We start from the raw sequence: 15,893 nt of genomic DNA, 5'->3' as shown, positions 1-15,893 counted from the left end.
ACTTGGTGGCAAGTGCTTTTACCTTTGGAGTCAGCCCACCAGCCCTTTCAGTCATCCTAACCAACTGCAGAAGAGTAGTCTAATTGTGTTTCAAATTCAGGCAGGTGCAGGTTGAAGGTATTTTGAAAGATGATGGTTGTCTGGGACTGAAGAAGCATCAATGAAGACTTACTTGATAATTTATGAAACTTAGCCCCTTTCTCTGTCTTCGCAGGCCAAGAAGCAAGATCAAATATGAATGCTCTCCAGGCTTCTCTCCCAAAATTGAGTATGAAGGAACATTTATATAACTCAAGGGTGAGTCTGGAGCCAGTGTGTGGAATATCAGCATGAACCAGTTCCAGAGATGTAATAAAAATATACATCGCATGTCATATGTTGTTATAGCTAAACAAATTCTGATAGGCGTGTGTTTGGTAAAGAATGTGTGTGACTTCTTATGATTAAACCTTAGTAATGTTCAAAAATATATTTGGGGAAATTTATTAAATACATAGTAAGAAAATAATATATATACCCATTTCCTAGGCATGACTACTGTGGAATGCTTTCTTTCAGTCTCGTTCCGAATATAAATATAGAAAGAAAAAGTTAAATGTCCCTAAAGAGATTTTAAAGTTGTTCACTCCCACCTCGTAGAACCCATGTCCCACTTCCTTTCCATTAAGGAGACTATCCTTGACTAGTTTCTTCGATAACCAGGCACAGAGCCTGCCTACTTAAAGTGTCTACTTTTGTACACGTGGTAGCATATCATGTCTGCTCCTCTGAACAGAGAAGTCTTAGACATTGTTCTATATGGTTAATCTGAGATTGTTTTTATTTAATCGTTATTTGTACTATTTGGAATGACACCCCCACCCCTTTATTTTCTTTTGTGACAAGAACTTACCTGTAACCCAGCCTGGCCTAAAATCCATTATGTAACCTAGGCCAGCCTTGAATTTCAATGAGTCTTCTCTTGCTTCAGCCTCCCAAGTGCTGACATAGGCATGTCCTGCCAGGAGGGCTCATGGCTTCTATTTTCTGCATGTACTAAAATGTATTCAGTTCTTTCTTGCTGATGTGTACATTGCTTCCTTTCCTTTGTTCCTGGAAACGATGCTGCTAAATAAAATTTCTGATTCTTATTTCTCTCTGTGCATTTGCTTTTAAAAAGAATATTTAGAAAATATTCTACTTACTTATTTTAATTTGTGTGTATGCATGCGTGCCTGTGTGAACTTATGTGGTCAGGAGCCCATTGAGGTCAGAAGTAGATACCACATCATCTAGGACTGAATTCTAGGTGGTTGTGACTCACCAGGTGGTTGCTGGGAATTGAACCCAGGTCATCTGAAAGAGCAGGCAGCGCTCTTAACCTCTGAGCCATCTCTCCAGTCTCCCATTTGGCTTTTTCCTGAGTGTCATTTTAATTTGGCAAACTTTTCTTTTTTTAACTGAGTGACATAACAGATTTCTTTTTCTGGTTAATGATCATAAATGTCCTATGGTTGTTTATAGTTATGTTCTGAGGAGGACAACTCCTCTTTTTTTTTTTTTTTTTTTTTGGTTCTTTTTTCGGAGCTGGGGACCCCTAGACAGGGTTCTCCCTGGGCAAGGACCACTGAGCTAAATCCCAACCCCGACAACCCTCTTGTGCTTGCTCCTGGTCAATCTTTTCTTGCGAGAAGAAGAGTGGTATAATATTAACCTTACCCCTTTAAAGTTATGTGGACTTTGAGGTGGGCTTAGACTAGACTGGTTGAATTATAAACCTATTCTATAAATGTGTATCATGAAAACATTCTCCTGACTTATGAGCAGCTTCTCAGAGAACACCAGTGGTAGGTAGCACTGAGCAATAGACTTGCAAAGCTAACCGGCCGTTAAGGAGGGTACTGTCCCACCCCTCACTCACCCACATAAAGACACATGGCTAAAGCACAGTCAGTCCACACCGACCTCCTGCAGGCCAGCCCAGCCCTGTGCCTATTCTACTCTTTCCCACCAGATCTGTCAACTACAGCCATCCCATTGCTTAGGGACAGCTTTAATTTGTCCTCTAGCCTCTGATACCTTTGGGATTTTCTGAGCTTTTTCTCCCACCTCCTGGGAGACTATTATAACACATGCTGTCATTCTTAGTTAAAATCCTTCCTGTCTTCACCATTGTGCTCCTGTTCTGCAAGCACAGCGTCTTCACCGTGTAGCCTGCTCGGAATCCAGCTTTGTGCTTCCTTTCTCTTTACCTGTGCTGAATCTACCATGTGACCTGCTCTCTCATTCAGTAAGCAGGCTCTAGGACAGGAATCTGGTAACTTTCTCATAAGCTTTAGGAACTGCATATATAACTGGGTTACATTTTGACTCATCTAAGGCTATATAAGTGCTTCGGAAATTACAGTAGTAGCATTACCTGACACAAGAATCTGCAAAAACCAAAAGAAGTTATATGACCACACTGTAACGCTTTTAAAGTCTAGCTTTGATTTGATCCCTTTTTCAATGGCACATAAAAGTCGGCGTGCATCTGTCCGTGGTGGGGTGGCAATGGTCAGGTTCTGATTAAGTCGTGGATTATTCCAGGGATGGGGGAACCATAGCTTGCATGCCTCTCTTCAGTTTACACAGATGTACTCTCAGACACAGCTTAGTGGATAATGCACTTCTTTGGTTAGGTAAGCTGCTGTTGATCAGATGGCGACAGGAAGTGACGTCATCTTACAGAAGTTCCACCCTCTGAGAAGAGAGAAGGGTTATTTCAGTCTTTCAGGAGTGGTTCAGTTCTTGCTGTCATGAATCATACACACATCGCTGGTTTTGTGGCTCGGAAAATCTCTTTTTCGAAAGCCGTAATTGGACATTATTTATTTAGTTTGTGGTGCTGCCAGTTGTGCCCAGGGCTCTGGGTACAGACATTTATGAAGCGCTTCCACACATGCTAGACTGAGCTGGGAGTCTGTGAATATTTAAACACCATCAATACCCTTGTCAGCTGAAGCTGGTGAGACCGCAGGCCTGATTCTCAGCACCCACATGTGTGAGATCTCACAACTGTCTGTAAGTCTAGTTCCAAAGGATCTAATGCCTCTTCCCATCTCCATGGTCACCAGGCACACACAGAGGCACGTAGATGCATGCAGAACCACTCATCTACATTAAAACAAACCTCCCATCTGTATGATAGGTACCATTCTGTTCTTACCCTCATTTTTGCACCCAAGGAGCAGCTAGAGAGGTGAAGGACTACAAAGGAATGAACTGGCTGACTTGGGATTCATAGACAGAGGTTTAGGGTCTAAAACTCACTCATGCCTGCAGTCAAGCTGTGCTCTGCCCCATGTTAAAGGAATAGATGGTAGTCTCGGGTCCCAGCGTCTTCTTTCTTTTTTTTTTTTTTTTTTTTTTTTTTTTTCCGGGGCTGGGGATCGAACCCAGGACCTTGCGCTTCCTAGGCAAGTGCTCTACCACTGAGCCAAATCCCCAACCCCCCCAGCGTCTTCTAAGGTGGAACCTTGCAACACACATGTAACAGCTGGCTTAGAACTATTTTGAAGCCATATCCTATGCATTCCTAATGTTTTCATTTCTTATTGAGAGACTGATTTGATCCTTGACAGTATGGTGTGGAACTTATGGAGTTAACAGTCCCTGCAGTTCATTTTTAGGTAACCGCGAAGGTGATATTTTTATTTTCTCCCCTGTGTAAAAATATCAAGCTATTTAAAGAGGTGTAATATAGTGAGCCTCTGAAGAAACTAACAAAGTGTGACCTTCTTTTTTATATTTGAAGCTCCAGAATGGGCGAAGCAAAGAGCCAAGATTTGTGGAACACCATGGCATTCAGAGTAAGCCATCAATTTCTTTTATCTGTTCTTTATAAGTGCTTAATAATTTAAGTAAAAGGAGCTGGGGTATATAGTTCAGTCATAGAGCACTTGCCTAGCATGAGTGAAGCCCTGGGTTTTATCCTGGCAAAAAAAATTACACATCGTGGTGTGTGGTAGTCCATGGTTATTGACCTGGCCGCTAGCGTTGAAGTAGAAACTTCTCTTGTGCCTAGGAGTTCAAGACCAGCCTCCTTAGCCAAATAGTGAGACCCTAGCAACTGCAAAAGAGAAAAAGAAAGAAAAGGAAGAAGGAAAAATTCCATTTTAGAGCTGGCTACTTCTTTTATTCACATGTTCTAATTAAGCTCTGAAAGAGCAGTAGGCACTCCTGAGACGCCCTCCTGCTTTGTACTCCCCGTTACTCTCTGACTTAGCTCATCAGAATCTAACAGCACTGACTGATCATCAGATACATGGATCGCCTTGGCCGTATCTGGGAGTGATGTGGCATGTGTGCTTCTGAAGTAGAGCTATAACCAGACCATGTTAAACAGTCATCCAACCATGATAATCAGGCTCATGAATGTTGTTGTAAAAATATATATAAAAAAAGGGGGAGGTATCTTTTATCCCCACTAGGTCCGCACCACAGTGCCCCAAGATATCTGCTAGATATCTTAATTCTCAGTCAGCAAAGCCTCTCACCCACTTTGCTCCATCCCATATCACACTGCCGAAGGCCTCTTTCTCTGAGCCTGGTAGCAATCTCTCTCCCTATCTAGTTCCCAAGGCAGGTTTCCATGCCAGAAACACACATCCCAATTCTGCAGCGGCCCAGTGTCTCCTGCCGCCACACACTTTCCTACACTCAAACCGTCACATAAAAGAACACACAACACAATAACTTTTGACCCAATTGATAAGATATAATTGCCCACCTAAACATACAAAGCCCAGTACATATGCATCCCTTAAGAACACTAATAACAACCTGTAAATACACAGAGTGGAATCTTAACATCAGCCTCCATGTTCTCTCTGCAGTGACTACCCTGTCTGTCCCTCCTGTCTCTCCTCTTTCCTTTCCAGTCTCCTCTTCCTTCAGATTTTTCTCCCGCCCATCCTTCCTTCTCCTCCAATGACAGGCCTTCTTCTACCCTGAACCTGCCCTCACCTGTACTTTACAAATTCAATGGGGAGAAGGTTCTGGTGAAGTCACCTGAGTCCTGGGTATGTGACTAGGCAGCTGTCTTTGCGGTAATGGAATTAGCATCAAAATACAGACAACTCCAGGGCAAACCACAACTCAGGAAACCAAACATCTAGCTGCAGGAAGAAGAAAGGCTAATTTGGAAACTCCCGAGAGGACAGTCTCTCTCTTCCATAAAAAGAAAAGAAATGAAACGAAAAGTCTGTTCATTTTAACCTACATGGCTCCTTCTTAAAACGTTATAGCATGTTAGCCGTGGCATTCTCAAAGTCTTTATTAGCCTATTTTGTGGGTTTATTTATTTTTATATGTGGGGGTGGAGATAGAACCTTGCTATGCAGCCCTGGCTGGGCTGGTATTTATGATGTAGCTTAGGTTAACCTCAAACTCACAACAATCTTCCTGCTTCAGTCTTCTGAGGGCTTGGACTATCGTGAGGTCCCACCATGCCTGGCTTAGAACATCATTTTAAAAAATATTTATTTATTTTACTTATGAGTATACTGTAGCTGTCTTCAGACACACCAGAAGATCCCATTACAGATGGGAGCCACCATGTGGCTGCAGGGAATTGAACTTAGGACCTCTGGAAGAGCAACCAGTGCTCCCAACCTCTGAGCCATCTCTCCAGCACAGAACATCATTTTAAAAAAGCATCTCTTTGCTGTACCGAGGCCTTTCTAAATTGAGAGTCAAGACTCAACTTTACCCTGGTGAGGTAGCTTGTGTTGCAAACCAGCAAGGGCTCTATGTCTCAGTGGAGGGCAGTGCTACCCAAGAGCCTTTAAGTGTGTTGTGTATGCAGTAGAGGAGCACGGACAGTGTGGGGCATCACGAACATTTTGCGTGGGGCAGCGCCCTGATGGAAGCCTTGTGGGTGAAGCGTGTGTAGCCTGCAGGCTGCGTGTGCTCCTGGAAACTGAGAACCATTTCACCCTGGCTAGCCAGATGGTGCCGCTCACGCCTGCCGCTCCCTACCTACCGTTCTTCTCCCCAGAGAAAACTGTTGAGAACAGAATTCGTTTCTGAAGCGACAGCCTGTTTCTTAAAACACTGCTTAGGTGGCATCGTTAGCACCCTGAATGCTGTTTAAAGTGGAAAAACCGGAAGACCCGGCAGGCTTGCTTAGGAATGTAAAACAAACGTGTTCTTTCCACTGCGATCCTATTACGTGGTCCGGATGAGTACTTGAGGCTCCTGACCCCTGGTGACACTGTAAAGAGAGCCATCTATCTGCTTTGACCTGGACTTGACTCACTAATAAAAGGAAAAGCATTTGCTCAAGTTTGCCTTAAACTAAGAGGCTTAAGATAATCAAGCCATGTATTCAGGTCAGTTTGGACTTGCAAAAGGCTCCTACTGAAAGGTTATGACGGTGGTGGTAGTGACTGCCCCGTTACCACGCTCCTTCTAAGTCTTCAGCAAAGGTGCCATGCCACACTCGTGTGACTCACACTCGTGTGACTGCAGGCTGTGCTGTGCAGTCACAGAGTACAGTCTGCCATTCATCTCACCGTTTTCTTTTCCGTTACAATAAACATCGATTGTTATAGCAGAAGAAAGATCAAGCAAAGCTCCCTCCTAATTTCATACATCAGAGATAGCCACAGTTAATATTTGACTTATTTTATCCCATTGTTAATGTTTATTAGAAAGGGTCTTGTTACATAGGTAGGTCTTTAACAACCGTCCTCTTCTAAACGGCTGGGATTGCAAATGTAGGCCAGCACATCCAGCTAGTGTTTGACTTACATGCTTTTATTTTCATTCTGCTATTGGGGATTCAACCTAGAACCTTATGTATGCTGGTCAAGTTCTCACCCATTGATCCCTCAGTGGTTGATTTAAACCTCTTCATCTTTAACCTGAAGTGTACATACACACTACACATTTGTCCCTTAGTGTCTGTAGGTGGTTTATTCCAGGATGCCCTGTGGCTACCACAACTTGCAGATGCTCAGGTCTCCTATACAGCAAGGTATAGCATTTGCATATAACCTGTCCACATGCACTCCTACACTTAAGCCATCTCTAGGTTACGTACATGGCTTCGCACAATGGACATGCTATAGCTTTTATGCTTTATTCTTTAGTGGACAATGACAAGAAAATGTCTATACATGTTATTCTGTATTGAGTGCATGTTATTTAATCATCCACTTTAAAATACATGTGTTGCATGGATGTGTCAAATGCATAACAATTATTTTTAAACATCATAAAGTATGAAATCACATGTATCATTATCGACGTAATCAATTTTATGTTTGTGACTTTTGAGGTTTCCTAGCCTGGGCCAGTGTAAGGATTTAGTCAATAGATGTCTTTGAAACACATTTTTCTAAATTTATGATTTATTTCCTTAAAGCTTCTAAAAAGTGCTGGGTGGTCCCAGCACCTGGGAAGCAGAGTTGGATCTCTGAGTTGGAGGCCAGCCTGGTTTGCAGAGTGAGTTCCAGAACAGCCAGGGCTACACAGAGAAACCCTGTCTTGGAAAGACAAAACAAAACAAAATGCAACCCCCAAAACCCAAAGCAAAAGCAAAACCAACCAATCAACCAAACTTCTAAAAGCACAATTTATTTTAAAGGATTTTCTAGTTGTCCTTTGAAAGCTCATCTCAGGGCCAGGGAGGCGATGGCTCAGTTGGTGAAGTGCTCTCTACACAAGCACAAGGACCTGAGTTCATTCTCCGGCACCCACATAAAAATCAGATATGGTGGTGCGTGCCCGTAATCCCAGCTCTGGGGAGACAGAAACAGGGGGATCCCTGGGCCTTGCTGGCAGCCTATATAAATTAAGCTTTGGGTTCAGTAAGAGATTCTGTTAAAAAAGAAAAGAAAAGAAAAGAAAAGAAAAGAAAAGAAAAGAAAAGCGATTAAGAAAGATGTTTGACATCAACCTCTGGCCTCCACAAGTGAAAGCAGGGCTACTTTGCGTATACACAAATGCACAGAGAGGGAGATGCGGAGGGACCAGGAAAGGGATGAAGGAGGGGGTGCGGTGTGGGGGGAAGGGACTGGTTCAAAGCTGAGTGTGGTAGCACAGGACCCTAGCACTCCTTAGCCAAAGCAGGAAAACAAGTCTGAGGCCAGCCTGGGCTATATATCAAGAGCCCATGACTGAAACAAAGCCAAACTCAAAAGAAAACAATGACGAAAACAAACAAAACAAAAACAAACAACCCAGTTCATTTCCCCCAATCTTTCAGATGCTGGTGAGACACCCCTCTCCCCTCTATCTTTAGACACCATTTCTCACTTGGCAGCAGTCTTGGCCCAGAGACTGAATGAGCTAATGAGATGACAGCTCTTCAGGCTGAGGTGCGAGCCAGCCCTTTCGTGGCTCAGAACCTAGTGCTTCCCCCACTTGTGCAGGCTAAGTGAGTCATTGTTGGGAGGGAGGGAGGGAGGGAGGGAGCGCAGTTTGCTGTGGGCCCTGCACTTTTCAGGCTTACTGAGCTCTGTCTTGTTGCTGACATTTTACTTTATCATCTCCCAGCATCATTGAACTATGAAAACATTGGCCATCTGTTCTGTTCAGAGCACACATACATAAGCTTCCCTCTCCTGCACACTCCAACGCTCTTCCCTTTAGACGTTGTCCAGAGTTTTGGCCCATGTAGGAAAGCCATAGAGAAGTGACATTTTTGAATTCTCCTTATCAGGTTAAAAACTTGCCAGCCACCCAGGGGTCACTTGGAGGCCCACTACTTTCACTTGCGTGTCTTGGTTTTTCCTACACAGTCCTGGAATAACAGGGCTCTTGAGTTTTCCTTTGGGTCAGGCCATTCCGTGTGAGGTTGGAACTTTGGGCTGGAGAAAGAATAGGCAGTTAAAGAAACGGACAAACAAAGCAGTCATGATAGAAAGAATTCAGCCAGCCTGGGTGTAAGCTTAGTTCTACTTTGTAAATGATTCTCTTCTCCCCCAGGAAAACCGGTGAAGACATCCATTCAGGAATCAGGAATTTTTCTGCCTCCGGTAAAGAATAAATTCTCTGACTTGGTATTGCATGCAAGGGTATATGTACTAGAACACTGAGGTCTTAACAAACAAACAAACAAACAAACAAACAAACAAAAATACAGACAAAACTGTTCTTTAAAGTTCTTTGTGACAACTGGGTGCTTGTGCATAATTCTCCTGAGAACTCAGTGAACAGGAACCTTAAATATAGCAAAGAACAATTATGTTCAAGTGGAAGGCTTGAATGAGTTTTGGAATGCAGGGGAATTCTAAATGGCGGCGGCAGCTCTCACCACAACTACTGAATGTACAAGTGGGCAGTGCGGCCGTGCTGAACTGTGTCGATCCCTGGCTTTTGTCTGGGTTGACAGCCTCTTCAGAGGAGGCAGCAGGAAGCCTCCATTTGTACTGGCTCAGAAAGTTGATTCTTGGTTGCTACTTTAGGCTTCTACAATGGCACGTGGCCCATCTCCCTTCCCTCTTTCAAATTATCTTTATTCTGCAAAGCTAAAAAAAAAAAAAAAAAGATGATTCTCATTCAAATTAAGTGAGAACTGAAATAGCTGTTTGTCTTAAGCTCATGACTGTGACAGAGGGAGAAGTTGACATTACTGGGAAATGTCAGCTGTGATGACTTTAGGCTGTGTCTCTTGAATGATTCACCTGTCAAAAGAAGAGATGGATGAGTGAGACCTTAAGTCTCGGAGAAGTATCCAGCATCCCTAATCCCTACCTTTCTTTCTAGCACATACACGAAGAGAGCTACAGGATGCAGAGCAAGCCTCTAGGGATCTGCTTGATCATCGACTGTATTGGCAATGACACAGGTAGGTGTAGCAGCCCAGGATCAAGTTGTATTTGTCAGCATGGCAGACACTAACTGCAGTAACAAAGTACACTCTATTATGGTGCTTGCTTCCCAGCCATGGTGTAGTCTAGTGTGGATCGGGCTAGGGGAGCTTTTTATGCATATGGTCAGCCAGCGGTCCCGTCATCTTTCAAGGCCTTGGAGTCCTCTGTAGGGCCCTCCTTATGTGACTGACAGATGAAACAGTAGAGACTGTGTAGCGGATCTCATCACAGATTTCACAGAAAAGCCTGAGAAGGATGTGACTCGTCTCTACCCTCTATTGTGGTTTGAGCTATCTACAGCAGACATAGATAAATCAGTCGAGCTATGTGTTAGGAGGAACATGAGATGAACCTGGGGAACACAAGTAAGTTGTGGAAGTTGGTGTGTCTTTACCTGTCTTACCTGTGCATCCTGGGTAATGTGGCCAGTGGTGGTCCTGGTCTGCAAGGGACATTTTTAATGAAAGGCATTCTGGTTTCTAATATTGTCAGGTGTTTCTCTTCACCTGGATAGACCATGAAAGCCTTCCTTGGGGCTATTAAAACCATGTCGTCTATGTTAATGTAGGGGTGTGGATAGTGTTTGAGCCGCATGCTACTTGGCTCTTCTCTCTGTTTGATCTACCTGTGAGCCATCATCCTTTGCACCTGATTGTTTTGCTTAGTTGCTGGGTGTCTGGTGCAGACTGACTCACTGCTTGTGCATCAAGAGAGAACGAGAAGAGCCTAGATGCCTGGGCTACTGCAGCACTTAATCATCTCTCCTTGCTTCAGATGAGTGATCACTGTACTTCACGACTTCCATGTCTCTCAGCATTCCTTAGCGTGAGTCAGAGAGACGACTCACTTGAAATATTACCACAGGGAGAGTCTAAGATAAGGTCGAATTAGCAAATATGAAACTGGATTTCCCAGGATTTCAGCTACAATCCCACTTTCTCACATCCTACTTTGGTAAGTGTGAGAAATGTGTCTTTTTCCGCTATAGAGAAGTGTCTTTTCCATTCGTGGTGGTTTGAATGGAAACGACCCCCTTAGGCTTGTATATTTATGTTCAGTCCTCTGTTGCTAAATCATTCGAGAAGCATTAGGAGGTATGGCCTTGTTGGAGGAGGTGCATCATGGGGGCGTGGCTTTGAGGTTTCAAAAGCCCACAGGAGGCCCAGCCTTCTGCCTGAGGATCAGGATGTAAAGCTCTCTGGTGCCAGGCCCGTCTGCTTCCTGCCGTGATGATAGTGGACTAAGCCCCTGAAACTTTAAACAAGCCTCCAGTTGAATTCTTCCTTTGTAAGAGTTGCCTTGGTCCTGCTGTCTCTTTACAGCAATAGTAACCCTAGCTCTTCAGACACCATTTTAGCTATTAGTGTCCATAGAAGAATGAGGAAATAGCTTCTCAACGAGTCACTGACTGTTCTGAAGGATATTGTGGGATCGAGCTTTTACTTTTGACTGTGGTCAGTCTTGTTTCCTTTAGCATCAGGAAATGTCTCAAATACAGAGCTTTGTGTGTTGTTCCTATGTTTATGTTACGGGACTCATAAAGATCAAGTCACAACCTGCTGTGAACCAGAAAAACTCAGCTCTTCATGACTAACAGCCAGGGCCTGTGCTGAATTCTGTTCCTCAGTTGTGGGTAGCTGTTTTTCCGAGTGTGCATAGCTGTATTTCTCCCACTGTAGGAGAGCATCAGAGTTGGGACCTGGCAGTGATTGCCCAGGTTCTGATCATGGCTCTGCTGTATCTTAGCTTGTGATGTGGGCCTCAGTGTCTCTGTTATAATGTGGGTTCATAACAACTTCCCTCATGTGATGGTTGGAAGAGGGAGTGAGATTGTATTCATAAAGGATGTAGGACAGTGTCTGGAATGAAGTACAAGCTAATGTTAGTTTTCTTATTTTGTTCATTTGACTCAAGTGGAAAACTACTAAGCCATAACACAGCATGGCTTTGCACTTAGTTTAGTGAGTAAGGGGAACGGAGGGCCTGAGGTCTGCACTGGGTTCCAGGGTAAGCGGGGAAGGGGGATATCCCCGTATGTAGCAGTGCAGTGTCATGGAGGCAGTTACTTTAGAGGGAACAGATTTCAAGTGGAAGTCTTAAGAAGTAAGGTGGAAACACCTGAGGTTGGCCTCTGGCTTCAACACATGTGTACATGTCCACGAGTATGGTGCTGCACGCACCCCTCCCCCAGACACACATACACAGAAAGGAGCTCCAGGCAGCAAACCCTCAGCATAGTTCTTTCAAGGTCTAGAAGAGAAGTGTGTGACTAGAGTGGGCCTGGCCCTAGGGTAAAGGACACGCACCTCAGTGCTCCTTCTTCCCGAGAATCTCTTGACTCCTGTGCTCTTTGCCTTTGGGAATAAAACAAACAACTGGGTTCAAGGTCACTTATGAATCCTCGAAGCCCAGTGGCTCATCAGCAGGTAAGAAACAAGATGGTGACAGTGTAGGTTTGTTCAAATCGTGCTGCGCTTTGCTTTTGGCCCCTGAGAGGTTCCAGATCCCTCTGTGAGACTCAGAATGACAGGAAGGCATTAACCATCCAGAGTGGAAGGACAGACTCCTCTCACACATTGCTGTACATCCAGCTCCTGACACTTTCCACCAAGGACTCTAGAGCCGGGACCCCGCTTTGCTGGAAAGCCTCTCTGGTGCTTCCTTCCCGTATATTTGCACTAGAGCCCTTCACCTAGCGCTATCACACGGGCTATTCTCTGTCTAGTTAATTTTGCCAGATGGTTAATGTTTGACATTTGGCTGCTGCACAGAGGTCAGATCATAAAAACCAGACAAGATAACTGCCAACAGAAATGAGGGTTCTGAGTGTAACTAGCACTAGCAGGATGGGCTGACGATCAGTGTTCCGCTTGATAGGCTCTCCCTCCGGTGCGGCAGGTTACTCTGGTAACGGCTTTAACAGTAGTAGAGTATGAGCATGCCTTTAGCCACGTTGCACTGACGTAAGTCCTACAGGGGCAGACGGAAGCGCTTATGTGTCTGTTTTACCGTGTGTCACCAGCAGCTGGTCAAGTGCCAGGCACATAGGTACTCAGTATTTTCTGAAGCGGGTGTTGTTGGTAGAATATCCTCTTCTAGTAATGCTGTGTTTCCAAAACCAGTCCTTTAAAGTTCAGAGTTTAGTAGACTTATTTAGTGGACTTTTTTCTCCTTTTAGCCTCCCCTCCCTCTCCCCACAATCGGACATTAACGAAAGACTGTACAAATCCCCGAAATATTTACAGGCATATTCTTTTGTTTGTCTGGTAAATACTTACTCAAGCTGTCTTACAAACAAAGCACATGCTTGGCCTTGCGTGGAGCACATCCCCAAGGAGGAGTCTGGTCTCAGAGCCACTGAGAAAAGACATGGTTAATCTTGGTAAACTATCCTTGAAAATAATCCTTATGGCCAGTGACCTCTTCTTGAGGTAGATAGCAGTGCTGAGGGATTTCGGCCTCGTTATGCCAGTCTGGGAGAATTAAAGACCATGGTGTCCGGGGCACTGTGTCAGTAACCTAGCAAGGCTGGGTCTGCTGGGTCCTGGTTGGCCAGCTGTGTCCTCACCTCCATCTTCTTAGGCTCGTGGAGGCAAATGTCTCCAATCACTGGCAGGTGGATGCAAGGCCTGGTTTAAGGCTCTGGATGTTTGGATGTTTGTGTGTGTGGTGGGGGCGGGGGTGCGGGGGTGGGGAGGGACTCTATATAAATGGCAGCATTTGCAGATTTTTTTTTTTTTTGGTAAAATTTTGTAAGACTTTTTTGTAAATTTATTTTATCTTTTCCCATCTTTATTTATAAAGATGCAACTCTGACACAGACAAAACACACTCCAAAGAGTCCATTAACGACCAAGGCAACAAAATGGGAGGTCAGCAGGGCCCTGGTTTACAGCTGTCTGTAACGCTTGGGAACACTGGGAGCAGTGGCTTGGGTAGGATATCTTGCCTAAAACACAGGAAACAACCCATGATCCGGAGGGCACAGGCACTCCACAGGGCAGAAAGCAACACTTTGTCTTCAGTACTGTCAGACTGACCTGTTTCGAAGACTACCTTAGGATAACGTGGTGTTGGTGGAGTTGGATGGTGTCAGCTGGGGTCATGAATGGTGTCTCCTTGTAGGGCACACCACACCCAAGGTTATCTCTTGAGACTTGCTCCCTGGATGTCATCGGCGTCATGAGGAGTCCCTTGGCCTTCTTTTAGCTCCTCCTCCCAGTCCTCACTTAAAACGTTGGCATCTTGTTCCATGTGTGGTCAGAGTGCCGACCGCTCCCTGGCATACAGTTCCCCATCTGCTTCTTTCTCCTCCACCGCAAGGCCTCCCTCTTCCAAACCTGGGCACCCAGCAGGGGTAGGAATGTCCTTAGGGATGCTCTGGGCTCCTCTGGAGTTTCAGAGATTTCATCCACTACCACCACAGCAGGAAACATGGCAGCAGAAATGGCAGGCATGGGTCCGGAGTTGTTGCGAGCTGCACCCTGATCTACAGTCAGACAGACAGGTAGGGGGTGGAGCACTGGGGAGCAAGAGCGAGCACATTTGCAGATTTTTAAGAGGAAGTGTTTTCTCCTCTGCTGCTGCTTCTGATACCTTTGTTATGATTTAACTGACTAAGACACGTTTGGTAGCAGACTTTGCAGTTTTCACTGTAGTGTTATGTGAAGAAGCTTCCTCTTCTTGTAGTGACAGGCTAGGGGTTGCTCCATGCCTCCTTATGTGGGTTTTTTTTTTTCTTCTAACGGAACAAGCCAAGCCATAACATTTATATAATAGGAACATTTCTGCACAGGAAGTAGAAGGCTCATTGTGATCTCTGCTCATGGAGAGAAGGGGCAAATGGCGCCCAAAAACGGTAGAGGGAAGCTACGTTCAGAGGAGCGGTAGACAAACCATTCTGGCCCCTCCTGGTTCTCATGGGATCAGTGCACTGAGAATGGTTTCTTTCTGGGAACAGGAGTGTGCAAAGAGGCACTTTTTGTTTTCTGGGCATGCAGATACTTGCTTAAAAGCTTAACATTATTTTTTTAAAAAAATTTATGTTCATTTCATGTGCGTTGGTGTTTTGCCTGCATGCATATCTGTGTGAAGGTGTCAGATCATGGTAGTTGTGAGCTGCTATGGGGTTGCTGGGATTCGAACCTGGGTCCTCTGGAAGAGTAGTCAGTGCCCTCTACTGCTGAGCCATCTCTCCATCCCCAAAGCTTAACATTATTAATGAAATTTCCTTTTAAGACCTTCACTTCACCAGGCCTAAACCTAGGGTGTATTTAAGAAGTATAGGTCTATGGGCCCTTGTTGGAGGCCCTCGTATTTCAGAATTTAAAAAGATACTGTGCTACTCAGTGGTAGAGCGCTTGCCTAGGAAGCGCAAGGCCCTGGGTTCGGTCTCCAGCTCCGGAAAAAAAAAGAAACAAAAAAAAAAAAAAAAGATACTGTGCTACATGGCCTAGGGTTCAGGGTAGCCCCTTTGACAAGCGTGTTAATATTTCAGTGGCAAACTGAATGGATATTTACATGATAGTCCTCTTCCCTTCCTGAGAGACTTTCCCAGACAATGACTTGACAGGAAAGAACCTGAGGTTGTTGAATGTTTGAGGTGCCAGAACTCTGGATGAGGAGTCAAGGATTTGTAATCCTAACTGTCTTGGGCACACCAGAAACCAGTTTCGGGTTCTGTAACGTTGGTATTATTGTCTCCTGATAAAAGGTAATCTGGAAAGAATTACCAGTAATCAACTTTCGGTAATAAAGTTTTTTTTGTTTTTTTGAGACAGGGTTTCTCTGTGTAACCCTGGCTATCCTGGAACAAACTTACTCTGTAGAACAGGCTAGCCTTGAACTCAGAGAGATCTGTTTGCCTCTGCCTCCTGAGTGTTGGGATTAAAGGTATCTAGCAATAAAGATTCTTAAAAGGTGGTTTGTAGCTTTGAGTGTGTGCTTGGAGCAGTGAGGCCTTAGCTGGCCTGGCGACCTAATGCAGGGTTGGATGTGTGCCAGAGGCCCAGGATCCACCTGTTGCCCCATCTGTGCCTCTCCTCACCAATG

The 15,893-nt window shown here is 44.7% G+C and overlaps 1 protein-coding gene across 4 annotated transcripts in view; it reads left to right on the top strand.

The window, feature by feature from the left end:
- Cflar (CASP8 and FADD like apoptosis regulator) overlaps positions 1–15,893 on the top strand; it is a 48,214-nt gene that overhangs the window by 23,650 nt on the left and 8,671 nt on the right. For 3 of the 4 annotated variants that reach the window (XM_032901163.1, XM_032901164.1, XM_032901165.1), the window contains 4 exons: positions 215–297; positions 3,776–3,830; positions 8,956–9,005; positions 9,736–9,817. In XM_032901163.1, coding sequence (XP_032757054.1) covers positions 215–297; positions 3,776–3,830; positions 8,956–9,005; positions 9,736–9,817 — 270 coding nt within the window. Of the gene's footprint in view, positions 1–214; positions 1,131–3,775; positions 3,831–8,955; positions 9,006–9,735; positions 9,818–15,893 lie in introns of those variants that run through there. The other variant, XM_032901166.1, reaches the window with a different exon arrangement.

Source organism: Rattus rattus, chromosome 4 (genome assembly GCF_011064425.1).
Source record: "Rattus rattus isolate New Zealand chromosome 4, Rrattus_CSIRO_v1, whole genome shotgun sequence".
Classification (NCBI taxonomy): domain Eukaryota; kingdom Metazoa; phylum Chordata; class Mammalia; order Rodentia; family Muridae; genus Rattus; species Rattus rattus.
The sequence above is the reverse complement of the archived record's forward strand: the minus strand, read 5'-3'. Positions and strand labels throughout refer to the sequence as shown.